The 25,167-nt window shown below is 34.6% G+C and overlaps 1 protein-coding gene across 1 annotated transcript in view; it reads right to left on the bottom strand.

Moving 5' to 3' along the window:
* Positions 1-6,395: 6,395 nt before the first annotated feature.
* The window catches only part of Peli1 (pellino E3 ubiquitin protein ligase 1), a 53,269-nt gene continuing 34,497 nt past the window's right edge, over positions 6,396-25,167 (bottom strand). Inside the window, exons 2-7 of the mRNA XM_026387244.2 lie at positions 18,495-18,634; positions 15,568-15,697; positions 12,120-12,221; positions 8,418-8,615; positions 8,134-8,322; positions 6,396-7,638 (exon numbers count right to left, since the gene is read on the bottom strand). Coding sequence (XP_026243029.1) covers positions 7,072-7,638; positions 8,134-8,322; positions 8,418-8,615; positions 12,120-12,221; positions 15,568-15,697; positions 18,495-18,565 — 1,257 coding nt within the window. The 5' untranslated portion in view covers positions 18,566-18,634 and the 3' untranslated portion in view covers positions 6,396-7,071. The remainder of the gene's footprint in view (positions 7,639-8,133; positions 8,323-8,417; positions 8,616-12,119; positions 12,222-15,567; positions 15,698-18,494; positions 18,635-25,167) is intronic.

The following is a 25,167-nucleotide window of genomic DNA, read 5'->3' on the forward strand; positions in this document are numbered from 1 at the left end:
TGGGGATTGAACCTGGGGCATTCTACCCCTGAGCTACATCTCCAGTCCTTTTTAAAATTTTGAGATGGGGTCTTGCTAAATTACCCAGCCAGGATTGCTTTAAGCTTGAGATCCTCCTGCTTCAGCTTCCCATGGGTCCTGGGATTAAGGTGTGCCCAGCCAAATTAGTCATTTTGAGAAGCAATACTAATTCTAGTTGGGAGCAATCTGGTGTGTTTGTGTATAAGGGGGAGGGGGAGATATTCTTGGACCTCTCTTCCAGAAGCTACCTGTCTTTCCCTACTCAATCCCTGTACAAACTTTACTTTGGAGGTTATTACTTTAGGGATTCTAAGATCCTACCAACACCCACAGCTGCTACCCTTTCTCAGCTGCCACTTGAGCCTATTCTTGCTCTAGGAGCTTCTAACTATAGACACCTAACAACCTACCACACTCTCTCATTCTCTTTTCTCTGTGCACCTGATCCAATTCAACTCCTGTCTCTCCACTTAAGGATTTGCCCTTCATGGTTCAAAATCTACTCAACTTTATGGGTACTTGGTATTCAGATTATTCTTATTCTTATTGTGAACTGAGATTTTTATTGTTGTTGTTGCTTGACAGTATAATAACTATTATATCATTTTCATTTGTTTCAAATAATTTTCTAAAAGGAATTTAATGAAGCCAAGTACAATTGAAAACTACCTGAATGCCTTGCATTCCTAAGAGAGGTGTGGTACGCAAAATAACTATTCATTTCACTGTAAGTAGAAAAATAAAGTTAAGAGCCTTGTCAAATGAATGAGTGGATGATTTGAAATGATTCATGTAGAGTACCAAAGAGCTGCAAGGGAAACTCCCAGAGATTTTGTTTTGTGTTTTCGTTGAGACAGGGCCTTCCTATGTTGCCCAGAATGGCCTGGACTCAAGTGATTCTCCTGCCTCAGCCTCCTGCGTACCTGAGATTACTGGCATGAGCAACTGTGCCCAACACAACTCTTTCACACTTGTCTTTCATTTCCAAACTAGGCAACCTTTTCAATGAAATCTGAAGCAGCCCTTCCCTTAGACTTGGAAACCATTGTTCACATGACAACAAGTTATTTTCACTCTGCAGACACTTGTAATTTAAAAATAAAAGCTATTAAATACAATTAAAATAAAAGCTATTAAATGCAAATAAAAGCTATTAAATGTCTGTTTTAATAATCAAAACATAGGAATATACCTGAGGCTGGATGACTCAAATTTATGATAATCAGGGTAGACAGGGGATTGAGGTTCTACTACCAGATCTGTCAAATCAATGATCACTTCACCTGACTAGGACTTGGTTTCCTCACCCATAGCCTGAGTTCTAAGATCACAGCTATTTTATATTCTATTTAAGATAAATAGTTATACAGTAAAAAGATATAATACTTTAGGGCTGCAATTGTAGCTCAGTGGTAAAGTGCTTACCTACCATGTGTGAAGCACTGGGTTCAATCCTCAGCATCACATGAATAAATAAAGGCATAAAAAATACAATAACATTAAAAACATGCTAATACTTCAGGAATACCTACAGTAATCTTAATTTTCCCTTTTAATATTAGCTGCCTTCTGTGTTTTTTCTTATTAATCATAGGGTCTCAAAATGAAATGTCTGGATGACATACTTTTTGGCTATAATTGATATGGAGATCTTCTCTTCTCCATGAGAATCCTTTACCACAAGTTTGCCCTGTCAAACTTCCAGTTAGTGTCACTTTTTGTAGTCTCCCTCTTTTCCTGCTTTTGTCTCTTGTCCAGCTAAGGTAAATGCATTTTCTGATCAAATAAACAGCTTCTATAACCTTCTTTCCTTTTCACTATTTTTGCTAACCCTCCTAACTCAAGAGTGTTTCAGTAGTTTAGAAGTTCTCAGTTTTCTCTGACTATACAAGAAACAGTTTTTAAGCATTTACTGTGTGGCTCAATAAGTATCATATGACTATGATACATATCAACTTGCAAAAGAATTTCTTCAATGTATTTCATCATTAAAATGGGGAAGCAGCAGAATGTAGTGGCTGTGTACACACAAATGGGGTAAGACTTCCAAAGTTCAAATTCTGAGTCCTTTGGTTAGTTATAAGTCGTGAACCTTGGGCAAGTTACATTGTTGTGGCTGACTTCATTGTAAAATAGATAACAGATCCTAACTCACAGGGCTGAGTTTTAAATAATACCACTAATATTATTAGTATGGTGCAAACAGTGCTTGACACACACACTCAAATGTTAGCTGTGACAAATTTATTTTATACTGTGGCTTAACTTTTGACTTACATAGCTGGGTTTACAATTTAGTATCACCCTAAAGAACCTAGCATTCCCATCACATCACTAGTACCATGTTTGGACATGATACTTTATGACAATTATTAAGAAAACTCTTGATCTTATTTATTTCCTGTTGATAATGATCAGAGAGAGGCATATTACTTCACGGAAACTGGATATTAAAGTCTGGATTTATAAAATAGGTTCAAGAATTCTGTGTGCTGCTGGGCACAGTGGCACATGCCAGTAATCCCGGTGTTTTGGCAGGCTAAGAAAGGAGGATTGTGGGTTCAAAGCCAGCCTCAGGAACAGTGAAGGGCTAAGCAACTCAGTGAGACCCTGTCTCTAAATAAAATACAAAATAGAGCTGGGGATGTGGCTTGGTGGTTGAGTGCCCCTGAGTTTAATCCCTAGTACCACCCCCTCCAATTGTTTGCCACAAATAGTTCAATGTTTACACAAAAAAACCAAAAAAATTTCAAGAAAAAAACACACTTTTGCTCTGCCACTGCCTTTTATAAAGGATTTGAAGCAGCAAATTACTAAAATCCAGAAAAACTGAGGAATATTTATTTTAAAAGCCAAGAGTCAAGTAAAAAGGTGGATATGGATAAGAATAAAGAAAAACTATCAGAAGACTTTAGCAAAAGGAAGTTACTGACTGCAGCTGAAAACAGAACATATCTCCTTAGAGGGTAGCCAAAGCAAAGACAGAAACACGAGTGCTGTCCCAACTCTCCTACTTCTATGAGAGGAAGTCCACTATTAATCACGAGGAATATGTTTTGTTGGTTTATTTCTAAGCTAGCATGAGATATACTGGGCTAGCATGATATATATAGAGAACATTCATCATAATGATCTTTAGTATACTGAGAACTTGGATAGCAGTTAAGGAAAGTAAAGGCATTCCAGCTTTGGCAAAAATCTTTTCTAATAAGAGGCTCAATCAAATGTCCGATTACTTCCTGAATCCACTGCCAGAGGACCCTTCCCCTCAAAAAACTGTTGATGCCATCCTTCCAGTTGCTCAGGCTGATTGAGCTAAGCATTTTTTCCCCCTTTATTTTGTATTGGTGCTGAGGATTGAATCCAGGGCCTTGGACTATGTCACTGAGCTACACCCCTACCCCTGAGCCGTTGTTCTTTTGATTCCTTCACACACCATACCTGATCTTCCAGCAAATGCCATTGGTTCTACCTGCAAAAACATCTAGAATTTGATCACTTCTCAAACTATTTCTAAGGTCACCGCCTTGATCCAAGCCACTGTGTATTTCTCTCCAGAATTACTGTCTATCCCCTTCACTGTTTTAGATCATGTCACTCTCATTCTCATGCCCTAGACCCTCTAATGGCTCCCATCTTACTCAGAATAAAAGCTACATTCTCAGGTGGTGCCTCATGATCTAGATCCATCCAATTCCCTCTACCTTTAACCTGTCATTTTACTTCGTCTTTATCTACTACTCTTCCCCTTTTCATACCACTTTAGCCACACTGGCTTCTTTGCTATTATAGAAATATTTCAGAGAAGTTTCCATTCCAGGGCCCTTGTGATGGTTGTTTCTTCTGCCTAAATGCTCTCCTAAGTAGCCCTACTCTTCAGCTTCTTCAAATCTTTAGTCAACTACTACCTTCCCAGTAAGGGAAGGTTTCCCTGGACCTCCTACATATTACAAAACTCTATCCCTCCCCACCAGTACATAACTTATTTATTTTCCTTTTCTGCTTTTCCTCTTCAGCATAGTTCACTATCATGTTACATTTTTAATTTTTTTCTTGCTCATTTCTATCTTTCTCACCTGATTACAAATTCCAAGGTGGAAGGGTTCTTTTTCTTCTTATTATTACCTAATGTTTAGAACAGAATTTGGTGCATACTAGCTTTTCAGTATCTGCTATAAAAATGAGTGGATGAAAATTTGAGGTCAAGGCATTACAGTATACTTATATAAGAGTAACTCTCAAAGCGGGGGTGTTAAGATTTTAGTTTAGTTAGGTAGAGTTTTGCTGATCTGATTTGCTACAGGGATAATACTCTGAGCAAAGACAGACTCCTGTTTCTCAATATCTGCCCTTCATGATGTTTTACCTCTAGACTGTAGCATTTTAGATTAGGGAAACTGAACATCTGTATAAACTGATGAACTTTTAAATGCAAAATTGCTTTCATAAAAGTTAAGCCCCAGGGATTCAACCCAGTTGCGTTTAACCACTGAGCATCGTATCTCCAGCCCTTTTTATCTTGATAGAGGGAGTCAAGAGCCTTACTAGATTGCTGAGTTTGACTTTGAACTTGGAGATCCTCCTAACTCAGCCTCCTGAGCCACTGCGATTACAAGTGTGTGCCACCAGGACCGGCTAGGATTATCTTTCTCAAGAATGCATTTAAGAGACCTAAATACAGCCTTTTCTCCTCCTTGGCCAGAATACTGACATTTCTTCAATACATCTGAATGAATAAATAAAAAAGTGTTCTATTAGGTACTGGAAAAATGATAGAACTATTACTCAAAATGCTAAACAGCAAACACCTAATGATTTACATTGCTTGAGTTTTTAAAGTTTAAATTTGATATAAAATGAACCATGTTATTCCCAGATGCTAGGAGGAAATTCAGGCACTTTGGGAAGAAGATGAAACTTTTATAGTTACTGAGGCACTATTTTAAATAGCCCTGTATGCAACCTGCGTAGAACCAACTCTCCAGCAGGACTTGACTTAGAAAAGGTCTTTATTATTAAACCACTATCAAGTCCCTCTATTATTAAGAGAAGATTTCCAAAGAGAACCAGACACTTTAAAAGTGTTATAGTAAATGTAACTTCCTTGTCTATTTCAAATGAATATTTTAAAGTGTTGGGCAGATCTGTCCAGTCTCGACTATGGTTTCCATTCTCCACTATGCAAAAAGGCAAGACACAAATTCAAATATCTATTTTGGAAAGTATTTACTTAGTTTGAATAAATTAATTGCAAATAAAAATTAAGCTACAATATATAGCCTGAATAGAAAGGACTAGAACAAATACAACACAGGACTTGATTTCCTTGCATTAGTCACAAAGCATGTGACAATCTAGAAAATTCAGAATCATTATGTTTCTTTGAAAAAGGGGTAACAATAGTTACTGATACATCACAACTAATAAACTTATAATACAAGTTTCCTGACATGCATTTCCTGAGTGAACTCAATGATCATTTTTAAAAACAAAGAATTTTGACAGTTGAAGTAAAATAAAATAGTTCATGGCTTCTAAGTGACAAGTTTTGCTTTTTTAACCCCCCTAAAATATAACAGCAATGTAATAGGATAAATTAAAGCTATGCTACCACATATAAAAACCTGCTAGTCAATTAAGTATCATACAACTTTTCAAATTAAAGGAAAACAAATCAAATGACTAAAAAACTATTCTGTCAAAATCTGAAAATGTATTGATTTCTACAAGTGTCAAAAAGGGTTTGATGTAGTGCAACTATCTATACTTTTCTTGTGGCACATTTAGAAAAAAGATTAGGGCAAAGGAGAAGAAACTTTTTCTTACTTCTGAAAGCAAAGGACTTACTGAAGTTAAAGAGAATAAACAGACCTTGCAAATGTATCCCTCAACTCTGCTGTCACTGGTGAGCATCTGCCAACCAAACATTTATTTGAGTCACACTGTGGCAACTCTTATTAGGATTCAAGTCCACAGTTAAGGCTGGTCTGCTAGGTTAAAAGTGGAGGGCACTATCGTCATTCTTTAACCCTCTATCTCTAAATTTTCTAATGCCCAGATAAAGCCAAATACAGAATTAACTAAGCATTTCTTTTTCTAAAAGCAAATCAAGTCACTCTCCTTTCTTGTTAATTTATATTTTTCTCATGGGAATGATTTTTTTTTCTAGAAACACTGAACAGATGAACCACAGTTTATATCCAAAAAATAAACTTGCCAAATGTTGCTGATACTAAAAACAGGTTAATTATCATGGGAGAAAAATAGATAATCTAGATTAAATTGCATATTCAAAGGAGCATATAAAATGTTTCTTAGCATTAAGTTTTTGTTGTAGTACTACACTTGAGAGAAACATTAAGGAAAAAAAAATCTTTCCTGATTATCTTCAATGTGGTTAAAAACAAACACTTCTTAGACAATGGTAATTAATGTGAACCTGATTTTATAAAGTATTCTAATTTATCAAATCACATATTTAGATGGGAGTGGGAGAGAGGCTCTCTTGTTCTTCTTCCTAAGTTTGCAAATCCTTGAGATTTGTGCTCACTAAACTACCATTCACACACACGGTGTGACACCATCATTACCATGCTACACTATCAAGAACGTTCTAAGATATTTTCTAAAATAAAGATAAATAGAAAAGTTAATATACATGTTGCTGTATTTTACAATGTTTGCAACAAACTGTAAACTAACATAGTTTGAACCAGCAGTACCCTCAGTTATACAAAACAATTTCTCGACACTGAGGATGGGTGATTCAAAAACACTAAAATGAAGGCATCAAATTAGACTATGTCTTTTTCTCCTCAAAATATATTTTCAAAGATTGTAATTCAGAAGTCTGGTACTTTCAAAAATTCCTTTGCTTGAGTTTCCCCGATTTTGCTCAGAAATTGCTACTATTTGTTATAAATTTAAAAAAAATTCTTCATCTTAATGCAAATGATCAGAGCAGAGAAACTGTGATGTGAACAACAGGTTGCAAAACCCAAATCACTTAGCTTATAAATTTATAATGTAGTCCTGGAGGACAACTGTCTGTTAGTCTAGAGGTCCTTGGAAAATGAGTCTGATGTAGCCTTGTTCACCAGCCAACTGATGTGCACAAAAGGGACAGGCTGCGTGAAAAGTGTGAGTACCATGAGGAAGCGGGATCTGGGACCAATAGGCTGTTGTCTTCTCTGAACACACATGCCCACAAGGGCTAAATGCATGTGTTGGAGGGCCAGCGTCCACATAAAATCCAGCTTCACATCCAAGCCACAGAGGGACATAGGGACCGACAGATCTACACATAGGACATTCACGATCTTTTCCGTCACGTTCTTCTTTGTTTCCCCAGTTATGATAGCCATGTACATGGCCGCAGTTTAGATATACCCATGGTTGTTTTTCATCTACAACATCTTTCCTCTTCATACTAGGAAATGCTAATGTGTTGAACCCTACAGGGCACTGAGGTCGTGCTGCGTTGATTTCCTGTCTTAAAGCTTCTAAATGCTTCACGGTGGGAGTGTGGGAAAGGCCTTCTGCAGTACGCCACAGCAATGTTGCACCACAGAGGTCAATCAATGAGCCATCTTGTAACTGATTGGTTTCAATTTCCACCTAGAGATTAAAAAATAAAAATAAAAAAGTGCATTCACTACTACGTTTTGGATTTTTACATAAAAGATTTAGTCTTAAGGGAAAGTCATGAAAGATGTAAGTTTGAAAACTAAGGATAAAATACTGAACAGTAACATCTCTTTATTCTCGAGGACAACTTACGATTAAAACATCTAGCTAAACAAGAAGCCTAATATTTCCAATTAGGTAAAAATGGTCAAAAGATATTTAGACCAAAGAAAGGTTACAGTGCTGTTTCATTGAGGAAAGCTTGAGTTTTAAAATCTATTGACATAATATGACAGACAAAATCCTTATATTTTCCTAATTGAAACAACGAGATATTATCTTTTGGTAGTGTATTTGACACTCAGACTCAGTTCTCTTTATCAGTGATAGATTTAAGATTTTGTTTTGAGTATACATAATGTGTTCAGTCCAACTTATCCTATGTACTGATGGTGGCTAAATAAGAAACTAGAATTCAGTATTTACCATTTTTCCTCTCTGTTGAGCTGATCTGGTTTCACGCAGGCTGAATACATTCCCACACACCGATATTTCTCTCCATATTCCAGGCTTGGAGTCTTCTGTGAACCCATTACGTGGATGCATCACAAGAACACCATTAGTGGTTAAACCATCCATCTGCCCATCGGATGTCTTCCATTTGGCAGCCTTTTCCTATAGAAATAATAGTAGTGACCTTACATTTATTTTTAATTTGGAAATAGAAGCTGGTATAAAAGAATGCATCATTTAGGAAAAAAGCTTTTTACCCCAAGAAAAATGTTTTTTGATGAATCAAATCCTGCAGCATAAATCCGTGCTGTAAAGGGGGGATTTCGTTCACATATGATTCTACAGGCAAATCTTGATATAGTGCTTTGAACTGACTGTGTATCAGAATTACTTTGACTTCCAGGAACCGTGTCAGTTACAACAAAATCAATAGGACTTTCAGTCGACCGACCAATCTAAGGGAAAAAGAAATATCTATAAACTTATTTGAAGAACACAGTGGAAAAATCTACTCAAGAAAAGTGAAATGTTAAGGTGAAAAAATTAAGACTAAAATTTCTAACTCAAACTTAGCATACTTAACTTTGGGGGCATCTATACCCTTGAAAACTAATCTTTCAGACTCTCTATGGTGTAGTAATCATTTGCAATACTGAATAAAGTGGGAACTTAAGACAGAATATATAAAACCCTCAGAGTATGAAGAATTCAGGATAACTGATATTTCTAGATGGTTGCAGACTATAACCTTTTTGGGTGGAAATACATCTACCATGTATTACTCTCCCTTGTTTAACAGGATATATTGAATATTTAAACAAATCTTGTATGATGTATCCAGAACATTACACCATTGACTACCATTTACAGAATGCTGCAATCCAATGATGTCTTCAGGTACTATAAGATAATTACATTAAAGGCTTGAGTGGCCTTGTTTTGAGGTCTTTTGTACACTTTACAGATTTTCCCACTTCCTTTTTTGCTAAGTTATCAGCTATCATTTCTTGATTTAAGTGATATTTTTTTCCCCTCGAACCAGCTTTTCTTATTTTGATATGGGTTGAGAAATCAAATAACCAACTTTAAAGAACAGCATTGCAAAAGATTCTTAGAGCCTAAGGGATTCTCTAAGAAGCACAAAAAAAGGAATTTCAGTGAGACTCTGTGGCATTTACTTTATATTGCCTAGATGTCTTTTAGATTTTCTTGCTGGTTCTTGCTCATATTTCTGAAGAGAAGGTTCCAAGATAAGAATTCTGGATGAGTGAGGTGTTAGAGAATAAGAGAAATCTTCAAAACTACTAAGCAATAAATAAATAAATTAATTCCATTTCTAAAGTTGAAAAGAAGATAACAAATCACTGGAATAGGTGACAAAAGTGACAAGAGTTACAAGGTTTTAAACATTTAGAAATTATCAGTCTGTTAATATTTGTTAAAAAGTAGTATCATTAAATTGAAGAATGTGAATACTGAAAAGACTCTTAAAAGTCATTCTTTGCATAGTTGAGCCTCAAGAGTTCCTCATATCAGCAAAAACAAACCCAATCAATAAGAATTATGGTGCACCAATAAAAAAATGGAAAAAAAGAGTTCCTCATATCAGCATACTTTTAGATAAAACTCTTTAGTGTTTTTTTCCTATCAACAAGTACAGTTTTTACATTTAGTTTGAATAATTTTAGGGAAAAGTTGGTTGGTTAACAAATGTTAGATGTTCCTTTTGCTTATTTTTAAGTTAATGATATCTCAAGAAAACGACCACAGACCTATGAAACTAAAAATATCTCCAAAAATAAAAAGGCTCTTTTAGAGGCAAAAGATGTATGCCAAAGAGTAGACTGGGGATTAATATTTGGGTCAAGCAAAAGCATCATTTATTTGTTTGGGAAGAGCCACTGGACTTTTCTAGAAAGTTGACATTTGATCTGGGCCTTGGAGAAGACTGAAGACTTCAAAGCAATATTGGTATTGACAAGTAAGAAGTAAGAAAGCTTAAATATTTATAAAGAGAAAAACTATACGATCAGATGCCAAAATATTTTATATTAAACTCCAGTAGTTCTTCCTTTAATTGCTACGATTAGCTTTGAAACTATAGATTTCTCATGTCACTCTTCCCCATGACCATGAGAAAATGGTTCCTTACAGCCTATCCATACTTTTTATTTATGATAAGTTAGAAACTTACTAAGGATTTCCCTCTCTTTTGTCAATTCAGCCCAATTTCCTATTACTTCTGTATACAAGTATATATTGTAGCAATAAGTAGCTTGTTCATCAATTTCCTGCCACACTGCATAGAATTTTTCTGCCATCTCTTTGGCCAGAATGCCTTTTTCCTGGTTACCAGCAAGGATCCTACTTGATCTGACAAGAAGGTCCAAATGAATAGGCACTGCTGTGAAGTCTTTTCTCCATCCTTCTGCCACCCTATCAGAAATCTGTACTTCATTCACATTTAGACAACAGTATAGCAACTGGGCAGGAAACTGAGTTGGAGTTTGAATGTCTGACGGATTGAAATATAAATGTTCTTGTTCAGTTTAGAAAGCAGATAATCTAAAATGTTTATAAAACCAGTTCCTGGAAGACTGCCTAATTTAACAGGATATTTCTGATTTATCTCAGGTTTTCTGATGTAAAAATGTTTGTATTTTCCATGGGAATAATACCTGTAGAAAGGCCAAAATCAATTTATTATTATACCGGGAAAAACTCTCTACTTTATGATAAAGGAGAAATTGATTACATATGATAAAGGGATGAGCAAATAAACATAATGTACTTTCTGCAGTTAAAATTCTGTGATCAAGTGTCTAAGAAGCACCTTGATTTAAAAAAAGCTAAACAAGTTCATTTTAATTGTTTGGTGGTGAAATAAAATGTGGAAAATCATCCTAAAGCTTTGTGTTAGGTTTTTGCTGGGATCCAAACCTTCATGTAACTAAGGACATTATTTACTTACTTTTGGTAAAAACAAGGAAACAAAAAAATACATTCTAAAATTAACCACAGAGACACTAGTCTAAAAAAAATGTTGCATCTTATTTAAGGGCTAAAGGGAGAAACCAACCTCAAAAGAAATATTTTGCTATTGGTTAAACTTAAATGTGTCTCTGGGACTTTTCATCTTTATTTACTCTTGTACAATTAAAAAAAAAGTGGAAAAATAACTGGGACAATAATAATAATAGCAAAATTTATCATGAAACATTTATGTCCTACTGAAGTTTCTTTAGCAAACCCAGTATTAAGGGAGGGGATATTAAGACTTCTGTTTACATCTTTGGATTTAGCAGTTCTGTAAACTATCAGTTTATAAAAACATCAGCACTGGATTGGTACAAAAATGAAGGTGCACCAGTAATAACAAGTTTGACATCACATATTTGATATGAATAGTTAGAAATTGCCTGTACTTTTTGTTGCCTAGGGAGGAAGGTGGGAGGTAGTGGGGGGGGGGGGGAAAGGGCATAAATGCATGCAGAGTATTTTTGAGTTTCTTTTTTTAGATATTAATAGCTAACATTTACTAAGAGTTTACTAAGTAGCTAGCAGAGCTCTGAGCACTTTACATGCACAACTCATTTAAGCCTGCCATGAGGAGGATTCTATTACCTGCATTTTACAAAGGATGACATGGAGGGCTAAGTAAAGTTTATCAGGGATTCTGATTATTGAGGCCATCTCTTAACCATGGCATAATGACTTTTATAAGGCTCAGAAATCAATACATATTTTAATGAGCTACATTATTAAAAATTATAATTCTTAATTTGACTGCAGCAGAAGTTGCTGACAATATATTTTTTCCTTTGGTGCTGGGGATTGAACCTAGGGCCTTATGCATGCTAAGTGCACATTCTATCACTAAGCCATATGTATCTCAACCTCCAACAATAGATTTTTAACTATTATTTTTTTTAAGAAAAAAAAATTTCATGTTATAATACCTGAAACATATCAGTGTTGCTATCATGAGTATATTCAACCACCACTGTCTGGGCCCGAGATAGAGTGTATGATATGCTATGCTGGTCCTTGTTGCTTATTGCCTGTGAATAAAAAAGTTAATAACAAATATTAGATAAAGCAAATCAGAAAATCAATCAAGTCAATTGAAAAATCTTTCCAATAAAATAAAGGTAAAACTATTTTTCACATATATGATCCACTTATGTATTTCCCCCCTGAAATTTAAGGTCCAGGTTAATAACTCTTGCATAATCTCAGCTATGACAATAGTTTCCTTAGATTGAGAGGGTATAGAAGAATATTTTCAAGTAGTTACAGAGTAAAACCACATATTTTAAAAACAAAAACTCTAAGATCTACCTCCCTTGTAAAGTATTTTAAATTATAAAGTAATCAAAACCAGATGCCATATAGAAGCTAAAATTGATTCTCAGTACAGGAGAAGAAAATAATTCTTATAAGAAGAAACTTATTTTTAAAGTCCTTTAAAGAGTCGTACAGTTAACCAATCTGCAGGGTTAGCTGGTTTTCTAATCATTTGATGACTTATACAGATGATAAATGTTTGCCATATATATATGTTGGGCTAGATATAGAAAAATTTGTAGAATGATTAAATATTAGCAAAGGCAATAGATATTAAAGCTTATGACTGTACTTCTGACTTATCCCAAACTAAAAACATTGCTAAAAAGAACTCTTCAGTTTTGTTTTCAGGCCCTTTTTATGTATATGAGCTAAAGATAATATCAGAGGGGGAAAAACCTAGTCATTGCATAAAGGAAGTGGAAACAGGTTGAGTAAGAGGAAAATAAGATACAAAGACACAAGAGAATGATTATACACAGCAAAGGAGCTAAATGAAAATTGATTTTTAAAAAATATTTTGTTATATATGGACACATAACTTTATTTTATTCGTTTATTTATTTTTATGTGGTGCTGAGGATCAAACCCAGAACCTCACGTGTTAGGCAAGCATTTTACTACTGAGCCACAACCTCAGCCTGAAAAATGTTTCTTAATTAGAAGTTTGGCATTATAAAATTTTAGCTGGTTTCAATTTTTAGCTAATCTGTATCAGATTAAGCTTTAAAATAATAATTTTAGATTAAGATAATTAATTTTCAATACTGAAGGAGAATAAATATCTGAGTTCTATCTACCCAGCTTTATCAGTCTAACAATGCTTTTGTTTCTGATATATTTTTTTTAAAAATTAACTCTACAGATATAACTGAGCCTGCCCATATGTCCCTCCGTATTCTTCCCTTCTCCTCAGAGGTATACAACCTCAAGAATGCAGTGTAGATCACTTACATGCAGGTTGTTAATATATTTTTTGCTACGCATTTATGTTTCATGAAAATTGTATAATTTTTTTCACATGCTTTACAATCTATACTTAAATCCAGCATTAAGCAACTGACTTTTCAAATAATTGCTCAGTATTTAAAAATGCTGTCTTTTGTGTGCTTTGAGACTAAAATCTTTAGTTTTTTTTTTTTTTTTTAAAACTACTGAACCTACTCTTAGATTAGGGATAAGAACTATGTCAAGTTTGAGTCTCACGGGGCTGGAAGGCAAGGTTTTAACCACTCATTCCAGATGACTGCCAGACTAAATAATTTAAGTTTTCTTCATGACCTCACTAACATATTCCTTTAAAATTTAAAAAGAAAAATTTGTTTGATTCTCTGTAAAGATAAAAAGGAGTCAACAAAAACATGAGGGGCATGCTGGGTACAGTGGTGCAGCACTATAAGCCCAGTAGCTCTGGAGGCTGACAGGCAGATCTGAAGTTGGAGGCCAGCCTCAGCTACTTAGCAAGTGTCTGTCTCAAAACTTAAAAAAAGGTTGGGGATATAGCTCAGTGGAAGAACACCCTTGGGTTTAGTCCCTAGTACCACAACAAACAAACAAAAACCTAAGTGGCATTACAGAGTAAAAAACCCAATATTTCAGAGTTTGAAGTTACAAGCATTTTCCCTCAGAGGGGTTTTCAATCAGAGGTGGTATTAGCTAAGAAGCATCTGAAAATGTGTATTTTTTGGCTGTCACAATGATTTGAGGGCTCAAATAATACTTGATGTGTGGGGGATCAAGAATATTAAATGTCCTATAATATGTGGACGGTCCTGTACAATGAAGAACTGGCACACCCCAAATGCCAGGAGCTTACTAGAAACATCACAAAAAGCTCCTCAGATTGGGATCCACAAGCCATTCACATATACCACTGCTCAGCACAGACCTTTTCTGCAAAGGAACAAAAATTATCATTTAAAGACACTCCCTTTTCTATACTCATTGGCTCTTGAATAGTATAAAGAAGGCCTAGAGCAAAGGCTTGAGGATTGTGTTTTGCACTCCAAACTGGATAGGCTTTTTATTTAAAGATCTAGGTACTTTCTGAAGTCACTCCAAACTGGATAGGCTTCTTATTTAAAGATATAGGTACTTTCTGAAGTCAAACAAATCTGTAATTTTTCTTATTTGTTTATCACAGTATCAACTGGAAATAGAGGAATTCACAAGGAAATGTAAAGATCAAATCTCTACTTGTCTATTATTCTAGGAAAAGCACAAGTGTCCTGAAATGGTAGTCTAGCTTCTGGAGATTTTGGTATAGAAAGGAAAAGGGGCTAGAAGCATTGATAAGGATAGGAGGGTGAGAAATTACCGCTGAATATTTATTTCTATAGCTTTGATTCAAGCTAATAATTACTGAGGTCCTCTATGTACAGGGTACTGTAATAAAAGCTGTGACAGTCATGAACCAAAAATAAAAATAAGCCAGGTACAGTGGTACATATTTATAATGCTAAAGACTCAGGAGGCTAAGGCAGGTGGATTTCAAGTTCAGGGCCAGCCTCAGATACTTAGCAAGGTCCTTAGCAACTTAGTGAGACCCTGTTTCAAAAAATAAAAAGGGCTTGGGATGTGGCTAAGTGGTTAAGTACCCTGAGTTCAGTCCCTGATATCCCAAACAAGACAAAAACAAAAAATCCACAGAATCTTAGATAATCATTAAGTTTAAACACTACCTTGTCCATCTGATATCTTATTATACATACTAGACACCATACTCCTTCCACCAGCCCAGGGGATGTCCCTGAGTAACAGAAATGCCCTCTTTATCAGGGTGGACAGTCACACAATTCTAAACACTACCAGATAAAAAGTCCTGGCCATACATCCACATCTTTTAATAAGAAAAGGGAATGTTTCCTTGTAATTTCTATCCACAGAACATGGTGTGTCATTTTAAAAGAATAAAAAGCCGAATTTCCCTTCTTATAGCAGTTCTTCAATCCAAACAAAATTTATGAAACAGAATGCGAAGGGAATGCTAGAGAATATAAGAAACACACAAAAGTTTTTCAAGTTTCCCAGTTTACATAGCTTTTATTTTTATTTGTTTACCTTTGCTGCCTGAGGAGTACATGCAATATGCACAGTGCTGGGCTTTACCCCATTTGCCTTAGGTCTTTTAAACAAAGCAAATCTACTTTTCCTCCTTCCTCTATCACCATTTGGGAGAGATCCATTATACCTGTTGTGGAAAAAATAAAAGAGATTAAGTGAGCTCTTTTTAGAATCACACAATTATAAAACAAATGTTTTACTTTACCTTGTAGAATCAATTCCCAATTAATTATCTATTAGCATATTATAACAATCTCAAATTCTTTTTGGCAACTGCTTATCTCCACACCAGTTGTCTGGGTATGAAACAAAGTAAGAATCTCTTTGGCTATATCCCAAGTCTCAGAGAAATACATTTTGTATTATGCATAGCTTTGTGTTGGTTACATATTTTTGTCCCTCTTTTAGTGAATATAATAAAGAGCTGATTAATGGCCTAACAGATTCCTTATGACTCACTGTATTTTTTTCTATTTTTTAAATTGTTTTTGCATGTGCTAATACATTTAAAAGTATAACATATTTTGTTTAAAATAGACTCTCCCTTAATTGTGAACCAAATACTTTAAATAGCTGAACTTTCCTTTAAAAAATATTTTTACTTGTAGATGGACACAATATCTTTATTTACTTTTATGTGGTGCTGAGAATCGAACCCAGTGCCTCACACGTGCTAGGCAAGTGTTCTACCTCTGAGCCATAACCCCAGCACCTACTTGAACTTTTAAAATAAGAATATTTAGATTTCTTCATTAAGTTTTGGCTACCTGAATACATACACACACATAGACAAGCTCTGCCAACATGGTGTGTATGTGTAATATGTCTGCTAGCTAGTAAACATACTTTTTGTTTTTCAGGCCTTATAACCATGTTTTCATAAAAAATATATGCCCGGAAAATAAGCAAGTTAAGTAAGGACTGAAACAACTGGAAACAAGCTTTTAAAAAAATCCAAACAGAAACACTTGGGTGTTCACTCTATGGTAGGTACTTAATAAAGTCTGCAAGACTGGCCCTACTGTCCCCATTTTTGCAGGCTAGGAAATAAACTCAGGAATTATTTTCTGAAGGCCACATGACAATGGCAAAGCCAAAGCTTGAATCTGGGTATGTTTGTTATGCTTTTTTGTCATTCTTCACTGCTTCACTAATGTATAAACAGCTAATATCTTCATTCACTGCTTTTCTATTCTGATAAAATCTTTGGTTTGATAATTTCCTATATGTAGTTGGTCAATCTGGGCAGAAATGAGGCAGGGAATAGGGACAGATCTGGAGTTGGAGGAGAAAGTGATTGTAAAATGGCCTGCAATTATGGTTGAGAAGGAAGAATCATGTTTCAAAGTTGAGAAGTAATTTACCCAGTAACTGTCATATACAGAAACCAAACTGATTTATTTATAAAAAAATAAACAAATATTTTGTACTGGGAGAAAGTCCTAACTATTTCTTGCTAGCCTTGTTACAGTACAAAGCAGAGTCCCTTGGCTAATATGTTAAATTTACTATTCTAGGCTATGGGTTGCCACAAGTTCCACTGTAGGCATCTTATTTACCCTCACTACTGTCCTTAAGTTGCATGGCTCATTCCTCTTCTGTGGAATATTGTGTTCCTGAATTCAAAGATCTTTTCTAAGAGAAATTAACAGCAGGAAATGAACACCTTGTCCAATTTCACTTCTTCTAGAATTGGGAAGAAGCATTATTTGCATTTTAAGACACCAAGTACCAGATACAGAAATGACCACTACTACTAGAAACTACTAGGCTGAGAGGCAGTTTAAAACCACTCACTAAATTTTAACCCTTACTTTTCAAATATTCTCAAATTTCCCACTAAAATACCTAGTTGTTGGTTTTGTTTTTTTTTTTTTTTTGGTAGTTAAAAGCTGTTTGTCATTAATAGTACTAAAAGCAATGTGACTTGAATTTCTAATATTGAAGTTAACATATTAAGTTTATGATCTTTTAAATTTGGTTTTTGATAGGAAAATTTTTATGCCTCAAAAGGTCTTAGATCTATCTTATCACACTGTCATTTTATAGGGGAGGAAAAACAAAGGTCTAGAACACTTGACTTGCCCAAGGTCACAAAGTTAACAGTGTTGGAATACGTACTGGAATCTAGATTCCCTGTCAAGATCAACAACTCTACGGATCTCCCCTGTGTCTCTTTCTCATCTGAAACAACACATTCTTACTTGAACAAGAACTTATACCATTCTGACTCTCAAATTTACAACAGTATCTAGAGCTGCTGTTTAGGCAAAAGAAGAGAAACAGTAGGTGGGAAGGAAATTTTCCAATTTTTAGTTTCTGGAATCTCTAGAATTAATATTAACACAATATTAACAGATTAATATTATGTCCCCACTTTGACAGTTATGGCAAGTTTATATTTAATAAATTGAAATAATGGAATAATCTATTCTTCAATCCATAGGCTGTTTTTCTGGGAATTATATTAATGAGATTACTATTGAAGAAAACAAGTAAGCTAGGTACTGGCCTTCAGGGTCTTCCTAACTTCTTTCAACAATACAGAGCACAAAGCAGACCTTAAGCACAAAGCGTCAACTACCTCTGGGGACAAAACAATAAATAAACACTCATTTACATGAAATGTCCTAAAGCAGGAGAAGAGGAAGAAAATTTTTGGTAAAGATGGCTGAGACAGAGGAGGAAAACTGTCTTCTTTGAGGGTACGGGTAAGATAAAGTTTATGAATCATTTAAGCACTTACAAAAATGGCATAAATGTAAGCATTGTAAGTTTCTTAATTTGGTAACATTACCCCATAACTTTAAATTTCTCTTTGGAAGCTAGTAAGATATAAATTCTAAAAAAAGTACTTTTAACCTAGAGGCTAAAATTACTATATATTATTCAATTTTATATTTCATCAGATGTAGAATGCTTACCCTAAGACAATGAGTTCACCATATTTTACTGGTGCTTTGGAAGGATGATTTTCTTGATCAGGAGAAAACATGAGCTTGGCTGTCTTTCTCAAATCTTTGTTTACTGGTCAGGAGCCTTGGGACACCTTTTGCATTATCTCCTAGAGGGGAAAAGTTTTCATTAATAATGTGAACAATGAATTTCAGTCTAAATAAAGATATTAATTTCTAGCAGTCTTTTTGAGAACAGTAGTATGAAATCATCATCTGATAAAGTATGTGACACTTTCTGCTTACAACATTTGATACAAATGGATCCAAATTTAAATTTGGGCCTTCTATTTACAGAAGACAGAGGTGTACTTTCCTCTATTATTTCTACAAAGTACAACTAAAAACTCTGGACATCATATGTGAAATGCAAGATGACATGAAATGATTGGGGATATAGCTCAGTGGTAGAGTACTTGCCTAGCATGAGCAAGGCCCTGGGCTTGATTCCCCATTAAGGAAGAAAGAGAAAGAGAGAAAAAGGAGGAAAGGAGAAGAAGAAAGGGAGGAAGAAGAAAGGAAAAGAAAAGAAACATGAAAAATGGAAAGAGGCAGAACAGGTAGAAACCCGAGCATCCAAGAATCAACCTGAGAGTGAGTTCTCTCAGTTTTCTGTTTTTACTAATACATTCCAGACATGGAGCTACAGAAGCCAGAATCCGGATATGTCAACTAATACATATCAGAGGAGGAAAAGGCACAACAAAAGCTTGCTTTCTAGTTAAAGGAACAAGAAAGGGGCAACCTACCAAAACAAAACTTTGGACAATAATAATTGTTCTACTACAATCAAAGCCTACAGAAAATACTACATACTCCTCCTACTACACCACCAAGAGTTGAATGGGGAGACTTGACTTCCATTTTGGGTACCATAAGGAGGAGGTCCAATGCCCCACAGAGGTAGCATTAGAGTAGGTCAAGTAGGAAGACAGGCCTTTCACTCCAATGGCCAGGTACATCTTACACTTACCTTAGCATTATCAGTAGGGACTACATAGGGAACTTGGATTTCCACTATGACCCAGTAATAACAAGGACCGTCCTCATGTGTCAATGGCGGTAGAGCAGAGAAGTTCAACTTTCATATAAACCTGGCAGTAATATTAGATAAAACACCCCTATTAATCTGTCAGAGCAGTGTCAGGAAAAGCCAGGGAAACAGAAGGTTTAGATGATATCCAGAGCCTTAGAATATAATATGAAAAATGCCCCAAGTTTTAAAAGAAAATTACTCATCATATCAAGACTGTAAAGATTTAAAACAATGCAAAAGATAACCAGTAGATGCCCAAACTGAGATGATAGTAATGGAAGAATTATCTGACAGAGTTAAAAGCAATCATGATAAAAATGTTTCAGTAGTTACAAAATACATTTGGGGCAAGTGGGGCAGGGAAGGAAGTTTCAGCAAAGAAAGAAGATACAAAGAAGCAACTGGAAATGTTGGAACTAGAAAATATATTAACCAAAATAAAAGAGAATAATAGGAATTACTCAATCTGAACAAGACAGAAAATGGTGTGTGGGGGGGGGCATGGGCAGAGCCTCATGGGTTTATGGGACTACAGCAAAAGATCTAACACTTTGTCACTGGAATTTCAAGAAGAGAGAAGAGCAGAGCTGGAACAGTACTTTCAGAAATAATGACTGAAAATTTAAAGTTGTAAAGAAAAATAAAACTACAGCTCTGAACAAACCACACACAGGATAAACCTAAAGACATGAAGCCAAGATGTATCATAATTAAACTTCTGAAAACCAGAGGCAAAGAAAATATCTTCAAGGCATAAAAAGAAGCAACATCTTATCTGGAAAAAAACAATTAGAAAGACAGCAGACTTCTTATCGGAAACCATAGAAGCCAGAACACTGGTTTAATAATTTCTTCCTGTGCTAAAAGGAATGAACTGTCGACAGAGAATTCTATAGTCAACAAAAATAGAGAAGGATTATTAAAACATTCTCAGATGGGGAAATTAAAAGAATTTGCCAGCAATAGACCATAAAAGAATGGTTAGAGGAAATCTTCAAAATAGAAAGAAACAGATAAAAGGAAAGATCTTTGGAATATCAGGGAAAAAACAAACAAACAAAGAAAATGGTAGCAAAAATACCAGTAAATAATAAGCTTTCCTTTCAAGGTAGAAACAACACTTGGTTGCAAATGTAAAGGTAGGTAATATTAAAGACAATACTGTACTCCTGAGCGTTAAACCTGTTTAAATGAAGACTTATGTACACATAAAAAGTCCGTAGACAAATAATTATAGCAGCTTTATCTGTAATAGCCTTATAACAGAAACAATCCAGATGTTCTAACTAAATGAATGATTGAATTAGTATATACACATCATGGAATACTACTCAGCAGCAAAAAGGAACAAACTATTAATAAATACAACATGGATGAATCTTATTACTTATTTATGTTAAGTAAAAAATGCTAACTCCAAAGATTATATGAACAATTACTTTTATATAACATTCATGAAATGAGTAGAAAGGGTTACAAAAGACCAATAGATGGGCCACAGTAGTGACAGAGATAAAAACAAAAACAAAAAACATTTCTATCAATGTCAATATCCTGGCTGTGGCTGGGGATGTAGCTCAGTGGTAAAGTGCTTGCCTAGCACATGCAAGAAGGGAAGACACTGAGTTTGATTCTCAGCACTGCCAAAAAACAAACAAAACAAAACAAAACAAAACAAAACCCCAAAACCTAAGAAGAATATCCTGGCTGTGATATTCTGCTATATATATATTCTTGCAGAACTATAGTTCTGCAAGACATAACCACTGAGATAAGCTGGGTAAAGATACACAATCTCTGTTCTTTCTTACAATTGCATGTGAATTTACAATTATCTCAAAATAAAAAGTTTAATTAAAAAATATAAATTTAACCTAAGTATGAAAAACAAAAGATAAACACTTCTGATAAATAAAAAAATCCCTATATAAACAAATCCTCGAATACTATCATGTCTAGTTCATTAACAGATTAATGGGACCATGAGTTTCTTTATCTGTTTCTCTCTCTGGTTTTCCTGATGAACACTGTTACAAAGGTTTCACAATAAAACTCTTATTACTACCTAGCCCATAAATGTCTCCCGTTTTTATACTTCCACCAATATGTTTTACAGGAAACTCATGAATAAAAAAAAATGTCTTTTTCTACAGTACACTGAAATACAGTCTACAATAGTGGCACTTCTGGAGAGAAGGCAAGAACAGAATATTTAGTTCAATGAGATCAAATCAAATCAGAGAAAGCTTAGCTATTCTGACACCTTTAATCCTTTGAAAGCAATATAACACTATTAGACCAGCAATCTGACAAATATGCTAACTTTATTGAAAGTTCAAAAATACTGATTTATTTTAAAGAAATGAAGCATATTTAAAACTATTTTAAGGAAAACATTTCCTCTGTTCAAATGAACTAAAACAACAACAACAACACAACCAAAAAAACAAAAACCTCTCATCTTCCAAAATAAATTCATTCTTGTTGTCTTGTTGATCAAGATTTTAACTCATTAGATTGTTTAAAATTTAGGTAACAGATATCAATACATGTCACCATAATTGTCAGATGTTAGCATTGTGTGGAAATGTCTTAAGCAAAAATGAACTACACTGATCAAACTCCTTATTTAGAAAATGAAACTGATGCTAACTAAAAATTTCAATGCCAAAATTTAAGAGTTTAAAAAATTAATTCAAATGAACCAAAGAACAATTTTTGTTTCTCATAAAAGACCTTCTTTTTGGCATACTTGAAATCATAATTGAAGGCTGGGATGTAGCCAATGGTAGAGTATTTGCTTATCACTTGCAAGGTACTGGGTTCAATCCCCAGCACAGCAAAAGCCAGAAAACAAAGACAAAAAATATCCCAACACAGCTGAGCATATAAACATGTCTTTATATCCTCTTATTTCCTTCCTAAGAAGCATTCCATTTAAAAAAGGAATGCAGAAGCTTAACTGGAGGTCTTAACTGTGCTTTTTCTTTTCAATTAGGATGCTGCCATCAAACATGAAAACATTGCCTTGACACATTTCTGAACCAAGAACAGCAAGAAATAAAAATAATATTAATTAATTAAATTTAAATTAAATTTTAATAGCATTGTCTTGTTTTGATTGGATTTTTACTCAGAGTTACTTTCTATTTAAAGAAGTGATAACTTCTATGTTTAGTAGCAAAAATGTTTGTTTAAAAAAAGTTTATTCATTTAAAGAAGTCAATTTAAATATTATTAAATAATATCAGCATGGATATGGCAAAAATATGAAAGTGTCATATCAAATGGCTAGCAAATATTAGCCTATGTTCTAGTTCTAGCTCTCTCTGAACAATGCAATCTGTTTCTTGATCTCTAAAAATGAAGGAACTAAAGTAGAAATGAAGAGAATTTTGAAGTTAGAAAAAATATAAGCAACCATCTGGTCCTGACATAAGAATTTACACATAACATCCATAGCATTACATTATGTAGGTTTAGTTCTACTGCCTCTATAGTAAAAGAAACAGCTTAGATGAGAAACTAAAAAGAATAAAAGTAGAGGTTAGCATATACCCTTCAGTCTACACTTTTTAAAGCCCTTGGCCACATTAGCCAAGAAAAACAGTATGTTTTTCCGTTCAGACATATTCTTATTACTCTGCTTAGGTGCCTCAGAAGGGCTGATCTTAAAATAATTTATCTTGGACATTGAAGTTTCTACCACAGAAACAATCTCAAACTTATTTTCTATTTTTGTCTTTAATAATCTAAAATAAAACAATTTAGTAGTACTGGTTATTTATATACTTAAATAGCCCAAGATAAACAGTTTTCTTAAGTTTAAAATGGCATATGATTAATTGATATATATCTGGCATTACTAAACTACAAATAAAATGTTGACAGTTATTTTTTGGAAACTTCATTGAATTTCTAACACATGTTGATAGGTGATTGTCATAAAAGAAGCTGATATACTCTTATGATTTTCAAAATGGGTCAGAATTTTTTTTTTTTTTTTTTTTGTGGCAGGTAACCAGGGTTTGAACTAAGAGACACTTGACCACTGAGCCACATCTCCAGCCCTACTTTGTATTTTATTTAGAGACGGGGTCTCACTGAGTTGCTTAGCACTTCGCCATCGCTGAGGCTGGCTTTGAACTTGTGATCCTCCTGTTTCAGCTTTCTGAGATTCTGGGATTACAGGGTAGTGTCCGGCTGGGTCACAATTTTTAACACAGCATAGGAGCTAGAGCCTGGGCTCCTGAAACTTTGGCAATATACAAGCTAAGCTTATGCTTGTGCATTCACTTTCTCATTTATTCTCTCCATATTTAAAAATCCGATTAAGATATGTAGTTCTTCAAAACGAATTCCTGAAGTCATGCACTTGACAACTTGAAATAGGTGTGTACACAAAAAAAATTCTAATGCTTCAATTACTGGTCCCACTTCTTGGTGGTTAGACTCCATGTATACTGCTGTTTTTCCCAAGGTGTTCTAGCTCAAAGAACATGAAACAATAGCACCATTAATTCTACCCTACTAGAAAAAAATACTAAGAGAAAAAGTTTTTTGGTTTTTTTAATCTTTTTCCTCTTTGTCTTTGGTACTGGTAGTTGAACCCAGGGATATTCTATCACTTAGTTACATCCCTAGATCTTTTGATTTTGAGACAGGTTCTCACAAAGTTGCCTAAGCTATCCTCAAACTTGTGATCCTTCTGTCTCAATCTTCAGAGTAGCTGGGACTACAGGTGTGCACCACCTGGCTTATGATGCTGTTTTCTATAATATCTATTACTTTGAAGCTCTGCTTCATCCTTAAAAATTAAGCATGTTGCTCTCAAAGGCAGGAACTAATCTTCCTAAGTTAAAACATTTTTTTTCAATAAACATATTCTGAAATAATGTTATTTTCTGTGTAGGTTTGGAAGAACATAAAAAGTTGGTCATAAGATATTTCTTAGGAATAATCTTATTTGTTTGATAGATATCACTGTCTAGCCATATGTTCTCTGAAGGCCGGTGAAGTATAATTATTTTCAAACTATGTCTTCCTAAAGGGAAAACTTTCTATAACTGTCAGTTTCATCTCAAAAAGGGAAACTGGGAAATAAATCTTCCCTCAACATAATGTTTTCTTTTACTAGTTACATTAGTTAGTCTTTTGCTTTTGCAGACATTGATCAAATTTAACAATGCCAGTAAACACAAATACAAAATTCCTGCTCTGAAAAATAAAAAAGAACTAAAACAAATACTAAGTAAGGGACAAAACCAATCTTATTTAGATGTTTACCCAATCTTTTGAACACTTCTATTTTGGTAGCAAGTGGGTAGGCATAAAGGGATACTAGATGGAAAAGAGGAAACTTAAAATATGAAATGTTATAATGCTGCTTTATGGTGAAAAAAAAAGTGGACTGTATTTACTATCTCTGATGAAAGATTTCCATCTACCCAAGAGTCCCTGTGTGGTTGATTTCAAGAGGATGACTCAAACAGAAAGAACTGTTCAGGTATATTTGGGAGGGGGGAGCCCACTTTATGAAACCAAAGCAGCTTATGATTGAATGGAGGTAAATGTATAGTAGTTTCTTGGTAAGAGCGATACTTCAAT

The sequence above is a fragment of the Urocitellus parryii genome, chromosome 12 (assembly GCF_045843805.1).
Source record: "Urocitellus parryii isolate mUroPar1 chromosome 12, mUroPar1.hap1, whole genome shotgun sequence".
Lineage (NCBI taxonomy): Eukaryota > Metazoa > Chordata > Mammalia > Rodentia > Sciuridae > Urocitellus > Urocitellus parryii.